Source organism: Oncorhynchus mykiss, chromosome 3 (genome assembly GCF_013265735.2).
Source record: "Oncorhynchus mykiss isolate Arlee chromosome 3, USDA_OmykA_1.1, whole genome shotgun sequence".
NCBI lineage: Eukaryota > Metazoa > Chordata > Actinopteri > Salmoniformes > Salmonidae > Oncorhynchus > Oncorhynchus mykiss.
In genome coordinates, this window is record NC_048567.1 from 54,617,126 (window position 1) to 54,631,209 (window position 14,084).

Sequence of the window (14,084 nt, forward strand, 5' to 3'; positions counted from 1 at the left end):
GATCAACAACAATAGGCTTTGTACTGAGCTGCACTACTACTACTACTAGCTCACTAAGAGTTAATTATAAACAGTCAATATCTGAAGGACTGGTCCAAGAACCGACCCAAGGTCTTCTTTCAGTTGGCATAATGTAATGAATTGGGTTGAACCCATGCATACAGCATATTAAAAAGAAACCAACCAAAAATCTGCGGCCGTATGACTGCGTTTAGACTGTCAGCCCAATTCTGATATTTTTACCAATCACAACCACATCTTTTTCAGACCTGATCAAAAGACCAATTAGTGAAGAAAGAAAAAAATCTGAATTGGGCTGCGTAAGTATCAATTGTCTTAGATTAGGAGTGCTAATCTTGGATCAGATACCCCCTTGCCCATGTTATATTTTTCATTGTGATCTAAAAGGAAAAACTGATCCTGAAATCCACACTCCTAATATTACTGAGACACTTGATACAGCCCTGAAGTTAACTTTTGAATATTATTTATGATTGTGTCTACAGACACATTTTATTGTAAATCTCAGGCAAGGAAGATACTAAATGTGGCAACCATTTTGATAATGATGTGACTAAGGCTAATAGTTTGCTCTACATTACAATGTATAAAAGAGACAAAAACCAAAGGGACTTCAATGACATCTTATGTGAACAGAATACTACTTAACAACAGCTTAAACATGACTGACACAAGCTTAAGAAACATCTGTCTACACACAAACACATTCACACTGTAAAGAGTGTTCACTCCGGTTTAGACGCCAGGACACAGAAATACTCCAGCGTCACTTCCATGAGTGTGTCTGGTGATGTGACTCCCATCTCCTTCAGAAACCTGCAATACGACGTCAATATATTTGATAAAATAATTCCATGTGGGATGGACCGTAAAAGTGGCATACAAGTAAATATAATTAATTATTTTGATTATTTGTTCATTTCCTCACACATTTTTTTTGTTCATTTAATCTTTAGTCTAAGACGGGGGGCTAATCTGACAGATGGAATTGTTTTAAAATTGGTCATACCTATGGATCATTTAGCTATTTGATTGAGAATTTTAGGACCCCATTAGGTATAAAAAAATATGATTTTTTAAAAATATTTATTTTGGAAAATGACTACTAAAACCGATAGAAATGCATTGAATAAATAACACATTCATAAATGGCTAAAAGGACTGTCAAAAAAATTTATCAGAAGAAACAAGGTTTTAAAGTGTCTGTCCTAAATCTAGGAGATATAAATAAAAACTCAGGTATGGGGCCTCCCGAGTGGGACAGCGGTCTAAGGCTGGAGGTGGACTCCCGGATCTCGGTCGTCAGTTGAACAGTGTTTCCACCAACACATTGGTGCTTCTGGCTTCCGGTTTAAGCGGGAGTTTGTAAGGAAATGCGGTTTGGCGGGTCATGTTGCAGAGGACGTGTGACCTGACATTCGCCTCCTGAGCCCATTGGGGAGTTGTAGCGATGAGACGGGGAAAAGTGTGTAAAATACAAAAAACATAATAATACAATCAATTTAAACTCTGGAAATATATATATATATATATATATATATATATATATATATATATATATATATATATATATATATATATATATATATATATATATATATATATATATATATATATATATATATATATATATATATATATATATATATATATATATATATATATATATATATATATATATATAAGTTAGTTAGTTAGTAGCCCAAACGGTGCGGACGTTACCAAACAGAATTTAGCACATCGACGGTACTGACTTCAGACGAGACTCCTGGCACTTGTGGGGGTCGTAAAGCAAAGAAGAGAACACCATCGTGTTTGAGAGTCTATCCATACAATGGTCAATAGTTAGTAGGTCAAACTGTTCGGACGCTACAGATGATTTTCGGGATGTCTCATGGTCTGACAAACACGGCTCTAGCTCTGTCACCTTTCACTGCAGATGTTGAAGTGTGACACTGGCGGATGCGTATCTCTAGCGTAAACTGATGGATTTTGATGGGGATTTATTTGTTATGCAACTTAGACCGACACAGGTTTATCAATCGACTCCACCGGGTTAATTTGTTAATTAGCTAATTAGTTCATTAATTCATCCATTCAGTAATTGGTTCATTCATCCATTCAGTCATTCATTCATCCGTTGATTGATCAGGGTTGTTACCTGTCGAGTATTCTCTGCAGCAGTGTGGTGGCAGCATCAGGCTCGGCCCTCTGGAAGGCCTGGTACGTGGAGAAGGACTCCATGAAGCCCACTATGTTCCTCACTGAGATCTGCTGCTTCAGTGGGATACACTCAATCCTGAAATAATAACAGATACACACACACTGTTGAATTGAGAGGAGAGTCATAGTGGATGCCCTATTTACCCAGGGGGGCCAAGAGGTTTAAGTCAAGTAAGTCATAATATTGAATACTCCTGCAGTTTATTGAGTACAACATTTGATTTTGACCACCTGAGAGTCACTAGATGTGAGTACATTACTTCTATGTATGTATGTATGTATGTATGTATGTATGTATGTATGTATGTATGTATGTATGTATGTATATATATATATATATATATATCAAACAGGCTGTTCTACTGGGTTCTCACAGAGGCTGTATGAGTTACCTCTCTTTGTCAGGGAAGGGGATAGCAGTGTAAAGCTCCTTTAGTTTGGTGTTGGACACGGCTACCTGTGTGCTGGTGTATGGTAACAGCACCTTCTTGAACTGGGGATAGCAAAGTCAAATCTCAGTCAGGAAACTAACAAACATTTTGTAAGCATACTGTAGATGAAAACAACTATTGTACCTAGTACCCAATGAAAATAAACATGACACACTAAACAGATTAAGTGGCATTGGTTTGTCACCATAAAAATAGAATGTCATTCTAGTTCTGTGTTTTTCACCTCATCACAGATGTCAGTGAGTCTGTCCCCACATGAGCCGTAATGGAGTCTGAAGTTATCAGCAAAGCCAAGCAGAGCCATGCAGCCGCAAGGCTTCAGGACCCGGCCTGCCTCCAAGAGGAACCGCTGTTGGTCAAACCAATGGGCCGCTGAGGCTGCAGTCAGTAGGTCCACAGAAGCATCCGGAAACGGCAGCTCCTCAGCTGTCCCTTTCCTGTATAGTAAGTATTAAGACACAGCACCAAACATTGAGGATTTCTACATAAACTAACATATTAACTAGGGGCCTATTGAAAGTGGGAAGCTACTGCTGACCTTTGTGCTGAGTGTAATTGACCGTCTCTGCAGATTGTCATCACTGTTTCTTTTTAAACAACATACACGTTGGTTTTACGAGCCAAGTGTGGACCAAAACATTTATTCCCATTCAAAATCATATTATCCCTAAACTCTAAATAACCCTAACCAAACTCTAAAATAGCAGTTTTATTAATGTATGGGGAACGGCAAAATGTCCCCACTTGTCAGATTTTCCTTGTTTTACTATCCTTGTGAGGACTTTTGGACCTCAAAAGGATAGTAAGGTTAAACACACACATAGACACATTCAAAAACCTGTAAGTGATGTTGTTGAACCCTGCCACTGCCCTGGCCTCCTCCAGTTGGCACTCGCTGATGTCGATGCCCACCACTTCCTGGAAGTGTGGGGCCAGCAGGCGTGAGTTCTGCCCCGTCCCACAGCCCAGGTCCACAGCTAGGGCATGAGGCTGGACATTCTGAAGAGAGGGGACCAGTGAGACACTATATAATTAGCCTTCACTAAAGGAGAGTGATAGCTAGTGATAGTGTAAATGTGATGTTCAATACAGATAATATACAGTACCAGTTAAAAGTTTGGGGTCACTTAGAAATGTCCTTGTTTTTGAAAGAAAAATACATTTTTTTGTCCATTAAAATAACATCAACATCATTGATCAGAAATACAGAGTAGACATTGTTAATGTTGTAAATTACTATTGTAGCTGGAAACAGCTGATTTTTAATGGAATATCTGCATAGGCGTACAGAAGCCCATTATCAGCAACCATCACTCCTGTGTTCCAATGGCACATTGAGTTAGCTAATCCGAGTTTATACATTTTAAAAAGGCTAATTGATCAATAGAAAACCCTTTAGCTGTGCTAACATAATTGCAAAAGGTTTTCTAGATATTCCCTTAAATTCTGCCATTTCCAGCTACATTAGTCATTTACAACATTAACAATGTCTACACTGTATTTCTGATTAATTTGAAGTTATTTTAAAATGGACCAATAAATTGCTTTGCTTTCTAAAACAAGGAAACTTCTAAGTGACCCCAAACTTGTGAACGGTAGTGTGTGTTATTATATAACACTCTGGTCTTTGCTAAATAGGTATTTCAAGCTTACGGTAATAACGTAAGATAATGGATGACAGTGTTTAGTGACCTATTGTCACAATACTCAAAAGCATTTAGAAACAGGAAACGGTTGAGAGAATGTTTATATCTGATTTCAAATGTCATAATCCTGAAATATTATGCAATAGAAATGAAAGTAAAAAATTCCCTTCTCAGACACTGAGTGGAAGCATTACACCAAAGACTTATCTTAGACAACCTAAGATTTGTCAACTGTACAAGTCTAACGTCATGTAAAAGACAAAGTCTATAACAGTAATATCTTTGCTTGGCTCACCTTCCTTTCCAGGTAATGCAGGATGATGTCTCTGATCTCCTCTGGGGGTACAAAGCGGTACCTCTGGTAGATGGAGGCATGGTGTTTCTCCTCAAACAGCCGGTAGGTCATGGTGCTCTGCGGTAAGCTGCTCCGCTAGCCTAGTGCTCTTTCCTGCTTGCAGTGACTCAGCAGACAGACCTGCTCCTTCACTTAGGACCTTTTAATCATTACATGAAAAGAGGATACACATAAGGAGTAGGACAGAGGCTACTGGTAGTAGTCACTCAGTCACATAGAGGTTTAAAGAGACACCTGGGCTGCTAAGATCAAATAACTTGTCACCTCTTGACAAATTGCAAAACACTGATTTGTGTGTGATGTTGTGTGCAACAATTTCAAAGATTTTACTGAGTTACAGTTCATAAATAATTCAGTCAATTGAAATACATTTATTACACCCTAATATATGGATTTCACATGATTGGGAATACAGATATGGATCCGTTGGTCACAGGTATCTTACAAAAGGTATGGGCGTGGATCAGAAATCCAGTCAGTATCTGGTGTGACGACCATGTCTCATGCAGGGTGACATCTTCGCATAGAGTTGATCAGGCTGTTGATCGTGGGAGATTGTCTCACGCTAACGGCTGTGTGAAATTGCTGGATATTGGTGGGAACTGGAACACGCTGTCGTACACATCAATTCAGAGCATCCCAAACATGCTCAATGGGGGACATGTCTGGTGAGTATGCAGGCAATGGAAGAATTGGGACATTTTCAGCTTCTAGGAATTGTCTACAGATCCTTGCAACATGGGTACATTATAATGCTGAAACATGAGGTGATGGTGGCGGCTGAATGGTACGACAATGGGCCTCTGGATCTCATCATGGTATCTCTGTGCATTCAATTTGTCATTGATAAAATGCAAATGTGTTCGTTGTCCGTAGCTTATGTCTGCCCATACCATAACCTCACCACCACCGTGTGGAACTCTGTTCACAAGGTTGACAGCAGTAAACCACTCGCCACACACACACACACGTGGTCTGTGGTTGTGCAGCCAAATTCTCTAAAACAACGTTGGAGGATTATGGAAGATAAACATTAAAGTACCTGGCAACAGCCCTGGTGGAAATTCCTGTAGTCAGCATGTCAATTGCACACTCCCTCAAAACTTGAGACATCTGTGGCATTGTGTTGTGACAAAGCTGCACATTTTGTCACCAGCACAAGGTGCACCTGTGTAATGATCATGCTATTTATTCAGCTACTTGATATGTCACACCTGGCAAGTGGATGGATAATCTTGGCAAAGGAGACGTGCTCACCAACATGGATGCAATCAAGTTTGTGCATTCGGAAAATGTCTGGGATCTTTTATTTCAGCTCATTAAACCAACACTTTACATGTTGTGTTTACATTTTTGTTCAGTGTAGATTATGCATTAAGACCAAAATTGTGAAACTAGACTGGGTCCTATGATGCAGCGATTAGGTTAATGAACAGAACATTTTCTAAACAATAGCAAAACAGAAGAACAAGTGCAGACATTTAATTAGTCTCCTGAAAGTCTGCAATGAAGTTATACGCAATTGTAATGTCAAATAACAAAATCACCTTACACAATTTTAATGCAGCTTGTAAAACTGTTTCTCTCATCTGAAAATTTCACCACAAACATTGCCAGGACTGGTTGGTCTTTTTGCAGGTAGGAATGTGAGACAATATATCCACACGAAAGTATAATTAAATCATTCTCAAACCCCTGGTAGTGTCTGAAATGCAAACAGAATGAAAATACATCTAAGTCATGCATGGACATTTGCCGAGATGGTGCACGTGTTTACATGGTTCTGCACATCCTTCAGATGACAAATCTGAATACACTACCAACACATTGAAAAGTTGATTTCATTATACTTTCCTGCGGATATATTGTCTCACATTCAGACATAACTGACACATTTACGAAAGCTCAACACCCCTTGAATATGGCCGGTGTCAGTAAACCTCGGTGAAAAGGCGTAATTAAATTGTTGCCAGCAGCACAGTAACCAATGCTCTGGATAACATGAAAACAGCCTAACCAGCTCTGTTAGGGCAAGTAAAATGGTCAGAGGTGTTCTCATGTGTCTGTAACGTTAGCTAGAAAGCTAGCCAGTTAGCTTGGGTACTTGACTGCGTTGTTTGGGCAGAACGCTCAGATCAACACTACTCCTCCGCCAGAGCGTCCAGTGTGCGCTCTGAACACTGAGAACGAAATGCTCTGAATTTACGAACCGACAATCTGATAACATTCTGAAAATTAGAACGTCAAGAGAGCACTCTGGCACTCCAGATTGAATTTACGAATACACCCTCAGTTATTTGGACGTAGTTACAGTAGAGGGTGTCAAGGATAGGGAGACTTGCAACAGAGCGAAAACAATTGCTAGTTACAAAGCTAGAAAATACTTCACGTTGATGCGGTTAGTTATGCGACATAAAAACCACAAACTAGTTAATGTCTGCACGGTTGTTTACCTGCTGTCTCACAGAAAGCGCTCCGTCCACACCCTAATCAAGGAGACTCGGAAGCAAGCCTCTGGAAGTAAACTTCAGTCGCCAAACAACCTCACGAATATAAAGACAAATGTTAATATTGAAACGTAAAAAAGCTGCCAAACAGCTGTAACAGCTTCTTATTCGATGAGGTTTAACGGCGATTGGCATCCAACAAATGTTGCATTACCGCCACCTACTAGACTGGAGTATAACGCTCATACGTTTCTTAAAAAAAATAATACAACATACACCCTACCATCTAACGCTACACTCACAAAAAAAATACCATACTCCACTATTTAGTCCTACTTCAAGCCAACAGCCTGAAAGGACACACCCCTGTCAGGCAACTCCAGTCCTCCAGGGCCTGATTGGTGTCACACTTGTTCTCCATCCCTAGCAAACACAGCTGATTAATCAAATTGCATTCTAAACTGAAGATCATGATTAGGTGAGTATTGGAGTCAGGTGTGGTAGCTTGGGCTGGGGCAAAACTGTGACACCAATCAGGCCCTCGAGGACTGGAATTGCCCACCCCTGCGTAACTCTTTTGATGTCAACCGCCACAACCTCTATTTTTTGCGACTTACGGTCCATCCCTGCAGTACAGTTGATAACCATTGCTATAAATGTCAAACGTATATCACTTGTTGGTTTATCCGTCAGTACTGGTAAAGGTTGCTGGATCAAATCCCCAAGCTGACATGGTAAAAATCTGTCTTTCTGCCCTTGAGCAAGGCAGTTAACCCACTGTTCCCCGGGCGCCGAAGACGTGGATGTCAATTAAGGCAGCGCCTCACACCTTTCTGATTCAGAGTGGTTGGGTTAAATGCGGTAGACATTTCATTTGACGGCATTCAGTTGAACAACTGACTAGGTATCCCCCTTTCCCTACTCACACCATTCCTCTCAGGATCCCTTAACCCATCTTCCTCTACTTTCTTCACTGCCTCAGCATATGACAACTTCTGCACTACTCTAACCCTGGAAACCTCAACCTGCCTCTCTCGCAAAGGACATTTCTGATACCCAGCGCCATGGGCACCCCTACAATTAACAAATACCACTACTTTTCCCAATGCTACACATTCTTTTGTCTCATGCCCTTCTGCACTCTTCTCACACCTAGGAACCTCCCTCCTACACTGCTGCCACATGCCCATAAGCTTGACACCTGTAACAACGTAATGTATTCAGCACAAAAGCTTGTACAGGATAATTGATATATCCCAATATCACTTTGTCGGGCAAAGACTCAACATTAAAACTCCAAAGAACAGACAATGACTATTCTGTTTCTCCACTCATGCCACCCTATCTGCGTTGCACCAAACGACAAACATCACAAACACCGGGAATCTTCCCCTTCAGTTGGTCAGCTTTCACATTTACTTCTACCCAGTAATCACGCCTTTCAATGGCACCCTTTTCTTGAGAGCAAAACAATTCACATCTCTTGCCCCCATTTGTTTAACACGGAGCGCCTGCTCCCTCTGACCAGCAGAAACACAAACAATTATCACAAGACCACTTCTGGTTACCTATACTGATTCCACAGCACCCAACTCTGTTTTCACCCACCCTGAAACCACACATGGATCAGCCAAAAGGCAAGGGTACACTTTTTCCACAACTTCACCTACTGTCACAGACTCATCTTTATCCTGACCCTCAGTGCAAGCCTTCGGGCTCTGAGAACTTCACACCTACCACCTTCGATACTTCACCCTCCCTCTCTCTCTTAGACCTCCTCTGCCACTCTTGCCTCCATTCCTCCTCTGTATTCCAAGTATAATTCTCCTTATGAAAATACTGCACTTCTTCTGACATACATCTTGTTCCTGCCTTGTCAAGAGATACCATTTAACCAGCTGTCACAATCTCCGTACAATCATAAACCCCTTGGGATGTAGCGCTTAACAGTGCATCCCACTTGTAAAGCCAGCTGTAACAACTCTACTGCCAGTGTCGTTAAAGGAGGTGAGGGATTGTTCCGTTTGTTACTGTTGTCCGGCCAAATATCACATGAAAACATTAGTTCTGCTAGACAAAGCAAAGAAAATAGGCAACACAGTTGGTCAAAATAAGTAACACATTATTATGTTCAGTTACGTGAAATCGCCCTAAGAACTGTTTTGGAAGTGATGGTTTCTAGTTACATACCATGTAAAAGTTCCTATTAGACTAAATCAAAAGCCAAACCAAAGAGACAACATTATACTTTTTGTTATTAGAAAAAAAAACTTGTTTCTCCTCACCCATTCACAAAAGCTTACAGCCTCAGCTAACTTCTACACACTAGAAATGACCCAATCCTCACAATGCTTCATAAGCCTACTATATTCACACACACTGACACAAGACTTGCAGTGTTCGGGTTTCTGTACCAATTAGACTTCTGATTCCCAAGCAACAGTGCCCTCTTGCTCTGACTGTCAAGGCCAGCATTTGGTGTCTCATGAATGGTGCTTCACTGTCTGTTAGTGCCAAGTGATACCTTTTTTGTTTTACCCAATGTTACAGGCAGCAGAGCTAAATAAAAACTCAGAGATTATGAGCATGAGAGAATAGGAGCCATCCACGATCCAAATAAACCTAAAATAAAAAGTTCTGCGAGCCAGCACTGCTTTTCTATGTTGTTTTTGCCACTTGTTGGAGTCAGATGAAGATGTTGGAGAGAAGTGCTGTTATAATTGGAAAGATGTTATCAGGAGGCTGGCCAGCCAGTTCCTCTTTGCATTTCATATCATAGTGCAGCTGCAGCAGAGAATCCCTCAATCCTGAACCACTCATTCTAACAATGACACAATGGTCTTCGGCTACCCACCGTTTCCAAAGGGATTATTTCTTCAGCAAGGCTGCCACCCTTAGTATTCGTTTTGGGAATAATGATAAGAAGGGCCTCGGGGCAGTAGCTGAAATAACTTATTACTTCTTATCACTAAAATCCCTATTTTTCCATATCTGGCATATGAACATTTAAGGGTTTTCAGCAGTATTCAGGCATTTCAGTCATTGCTGAAGTGAGGAACTCATACTTTTTGTTTGTTGAAATCTGCTGCTGTGAACAACACATAAAAATGCATTTCAATCTATTTTCTTAAATGCGTCATATTTTCACCAACATTGAATCAAATCAAATCAAATCAAATTTATTTATATAGCCCTTCGTACATCAGCTGATATCTCAAAGTGCTGTACAGAAACCCAGCCTAAAACCCCAAACAGCAAGCAATGCAGGTGTAGAAAGAGAGAATTAGATAGAGCACACTTAAATTCACACAGGACACCGAATAGGACAAGAGAAGTACTCCAGATATAACAAACTGACCCCAGCCCCCCGACACATAAACTACTGCAGCATAAATACTGGAGGCTGAGACAGGAGGGGTCAGGAGACACTGTGGCCCCATCCGAGGACACCCCCGGACAGGGCCAAACAGGAAGGATATAACCCCACCCACTTTGCCAAAGCACAGCCCCCACACCACTAGAGGGATATCTTCAACCACCAACTTACCATCCTGAGACAAGGCTGAGTATAGCCCACAAAGATCTCCCCCACGGCACAACCCTAGGGGGGGCGCCAACCCAGACAGGATGACCACATCAGTGAATCATCCCACTCAGGTGACGCACCCCCTCCAGGGACGGTATGAGAGAGCCCCAGTAAGCCAGTGACTCAGCCCCTGTAATAAGGTTAGAGGCAGAGAATCCCAGTGGAAAGAGGGGAACCGGCCAGGCAGAGACAGCAAGGGCGGTTCGTTGCTCCAGAGCGTTTCCGCTCACCTTCCCACTCCTGGGCCAGACTACACTCAATCATATGACCCACTGAAGAGATGAGTCTTCAGTAAGGACTTAAAGGTTGAGACCGAGTTTGCCTCTCTGACATTGGTAGGCAGACCGTTCCATAAAAATGGAGCTCTATAGGAGAAAGCCCTGCCTCCAGCTGTTTGCTTAGAAATTCTAGGGACAATTAGGAGGCCTGCGTCTTGTGACCGTAGCGTACGTGTAGGTATGTACGGCAGGACCAAATCAGAGAGATAGGTAGGAGCAAGCCCATGTAATGCTTTGTAGGTTAGCAGTAAAACCTTGAAATCAGCCCTTGCTTTGACAGGAAGCCAGTGTAGGGAGGCTAGCACTGGAGTAATATGATCACATTTTTTGGTTCTAGTCAGGATTCTAGCAGCTGTATTTAGCAGTAACTGAAGTTTATTTAGTGCTTTATCCGGGTAGCCGGAAAGTAGAGCATTGCAGTAGTCTAACCTAGAAGTGACAAAAGCATGGATTAATCTGCATCATTTTTGGACAGAAAGTTTCTGATTTTTGCAATGTTACATAGATGGAAAAAAGCGGTCCTTGAAATGGTCTTGATATGTTCTTCAAAAGAGAGATCAGGGTCCAGAGTAACGCCGAGGTCCTTCACAGTTTTATTTGAGACGACTGTACAACCATTAAGATTAATTGTCAGATTCAACTGAAGATCTCTTTGTTTCTTGGGACCTAGAACAAGCATCTCTGTTTTGTTCGAGTTTAAAAGTAGAAAGTTTGCAGCCATCCACTTCCTTATGTCTGAAACACATGCTTCTAGCGAGGGCAATTTTGGGGCTTCACCATGTTTCATTGAAATGTACAGCTGTGTGTCATCCGCATAGCAGTGAAAGTTAACATTATGTTTTCGAATGACATCCCCAAGAGGTAAAATATATAGTGAAAACAATAGTGGTCCTAAAACGGAACCTTGAGGAACACCGAAATTTACAGTTGATTTGTCAGAGGACAAACCATTCACAGAGACAAACTGATATCTTTCCGACAGATAAGAGCTAAACCAGGCCAGAACTTGTCCGTGTAGACCAATTTGGGTTTCCAATCTCTCCAAAAGAATGTGGTGATCGATGGTATCAAAAGCAACACTAAGGTCTAGGAGCACGAGGACAGATGCAGAGCCTCGGTCTGATGCCATTAAAAGGTAATTTACCACCTTCACAAGTGCAGTCTCAGTGCTATGATGGGGTCTAAAACCAGACTGAAGCATTTCGTATACATTGTTTGTCTTCAGGAAGGCAGTGAGTTGCTGCGCAACAGCCTTTTCTAAAATTTTTGAGAGGAATAGAAGATTCGATATAGGCCGATAGTTTTTTATATTTTCTGGGTCAAGGTTTGGCTTTTTCAAGAGAGGCTTTATTACTGCAACTTTTAGTGAGTTTGGTACACATCCGGTGGATAGAGAGCCGTTTATTATGTTCAACATAGGAGGGCCAAGCACAGGAAGCAGCTCTTTCAGTAGTTTAGTTGGAAGAGGGTCCAGTATGCAGCTTGAAGGTTTAGAGGCCATGATTATTTTCATCATTGTGTCAAGAGATATAGTACTAAAACACTTGAGCGTCTCTCTTGATCCTAGGTCCTGGCAGAGTAAAGAGCTTTGAAGGAATACGCAGGTTTAAAAAGGAGTCCGTAATTTGCTTTCTAATAATCATGATCTTTTCCTCAAAGAAGTTCATGAATTTATCACTGCTAAAGTGAAAGCCATCCTCTCTTGGGGAATGTTGCTTTTTAGTTAACTTTGCGACAGTATCAAAAAGGAATTTCGGATTGTTCTTATTTTCCTCAATTAAGTTAGAAAAATAGGATGATCGAGCAGCAGTAAGGGCTCTTCGGTACTGCACGGTACTGTCATTCCAAGCTAGTCGGAAGACTTCCAGTTTGGTGTGGCGCCATTTCCGTTCCAATTTTCTGGAAGCTTGCTTCAGAGCTCGGGTATTTTCTGTGTACCAGGGAGCTAGTTTCTTATGAGAAATGTTTTTAGTTTTTAGGGGTGCAACTGCATCTAGGGTATTGCGCAAGGTTAAATTGAGTTCCTCAGTTAGGTGGTTAACCGATTTTTGTCCTCTGGCGTCCTTGGGTAGACAGAGGGAATATGGAAGGACATCAAGGAATCTTTGTGTTGTCTGTGAATTTATAGCACGACTTTTGATGTTCCTTGGTTGGGGTCTGAGCAGTTTATGAGATGTCAATGCTTTCCCCTCTATGTCATCATCAGTTCCATGATAGAGCTACTAGCCAATTGGTCCTCTCACAAAGCAAATACGACTTGGTGCAATGAGGGTCTGCTCTCTCTCTCAAACAACACGACAAGTCAGTGTCTGATTAATGGCCATCCCCTTCCACGATATACAGCCACAGAGCAGGCTAGGGGTCAGATTTATTATACTTTTGTTCTTATGAGTCAGCATTATTCTGTAGACTGAGGCCCCAATGACAATTTTTTTATTTATTTCACCTTTATTTAACCAGGTAGGCAAGTTGAGAACAAGTTCTCATTTACAATTGCGACCTGGCCAAGATAAAGCAAAGCAGTTCGACACATACAACGACACAGAGTTACACATGGAGTAAAACAAACATAGTCAATAATACAGTATAAACAAGTCTATATATGATGTGAGCAAATGAGGTGAGATAAGGGAGGTAAAGGCAAAAAAAGGCCATGGTGACAAAGTAAATACAATATAGCAAGTAAAACACTGGAATGGTAGATTTGCAGTGGAAGAATGTGCAAAGTAGAAATAAAAATAATGGGGTGCAAAGGAAGCAAAATAAATAAATAAAATAAGTCCAGTAGGGAAAGAGGTAGTTGTTTGGTGCTAAATTATAGGTGGGCTATGTACAGGTGCAGTAATCTGTGAGCTGCTCTGACAGTTGGTGCTTAAAGCTAATGAGGGAGATAAGTGTTTCCAATTTCAGAGATTTTTGTAGTTCGTTCCAGTCATTGGCAGCAGAGAACTGGAAGGAGAGGCGGCCAAAGAAATAATTGGTTTTGGGGGTGACTATATACCTGCTGGAGCGTGTGCTACAGGTGGGAGATGCTATGGTGACCAGCGAGCTGAGATAAGGGGGGACTTTACCTAGC

The 14,084-nt window shown here is 41.3% G+C and overlaps 1 protein-coding gene across 1 annotated transcript; it reads right to left on the minus strand.

Annotated features, from left to right (window-relative positions):
• Positions 1–402: 402 nt before the first annotated feature.
• Positions 403–7,419, minus strand: LOC110520216 (putative methyltransferase DDB_G0268948). The gene is made up of 7 exons (XM_021597379.2): positions 7,151–7,419; positions 4,638–4,836; positions 3,535–3,695; positions 2,920–3,133; positions 2,637–2,737; positions 2,183–2,320; positions 403–837 (listed from the first exon to the last, which is right to left on the minus strand). The coding sequence occupies exons 2-7, from the start codon at positions 4,746–4,748 to the stop codon at positions 747–749; spliced, it is 816 nt and encodes a 271-aa protein (XP_021453054.1). The 5' UTR covers positions 4,749–4,836; positions 7,151–7,419; the 3' UTR covers positions 403–746.
• Positions 7,420–14,084: the final 6,665 nt, after the last annotated feature.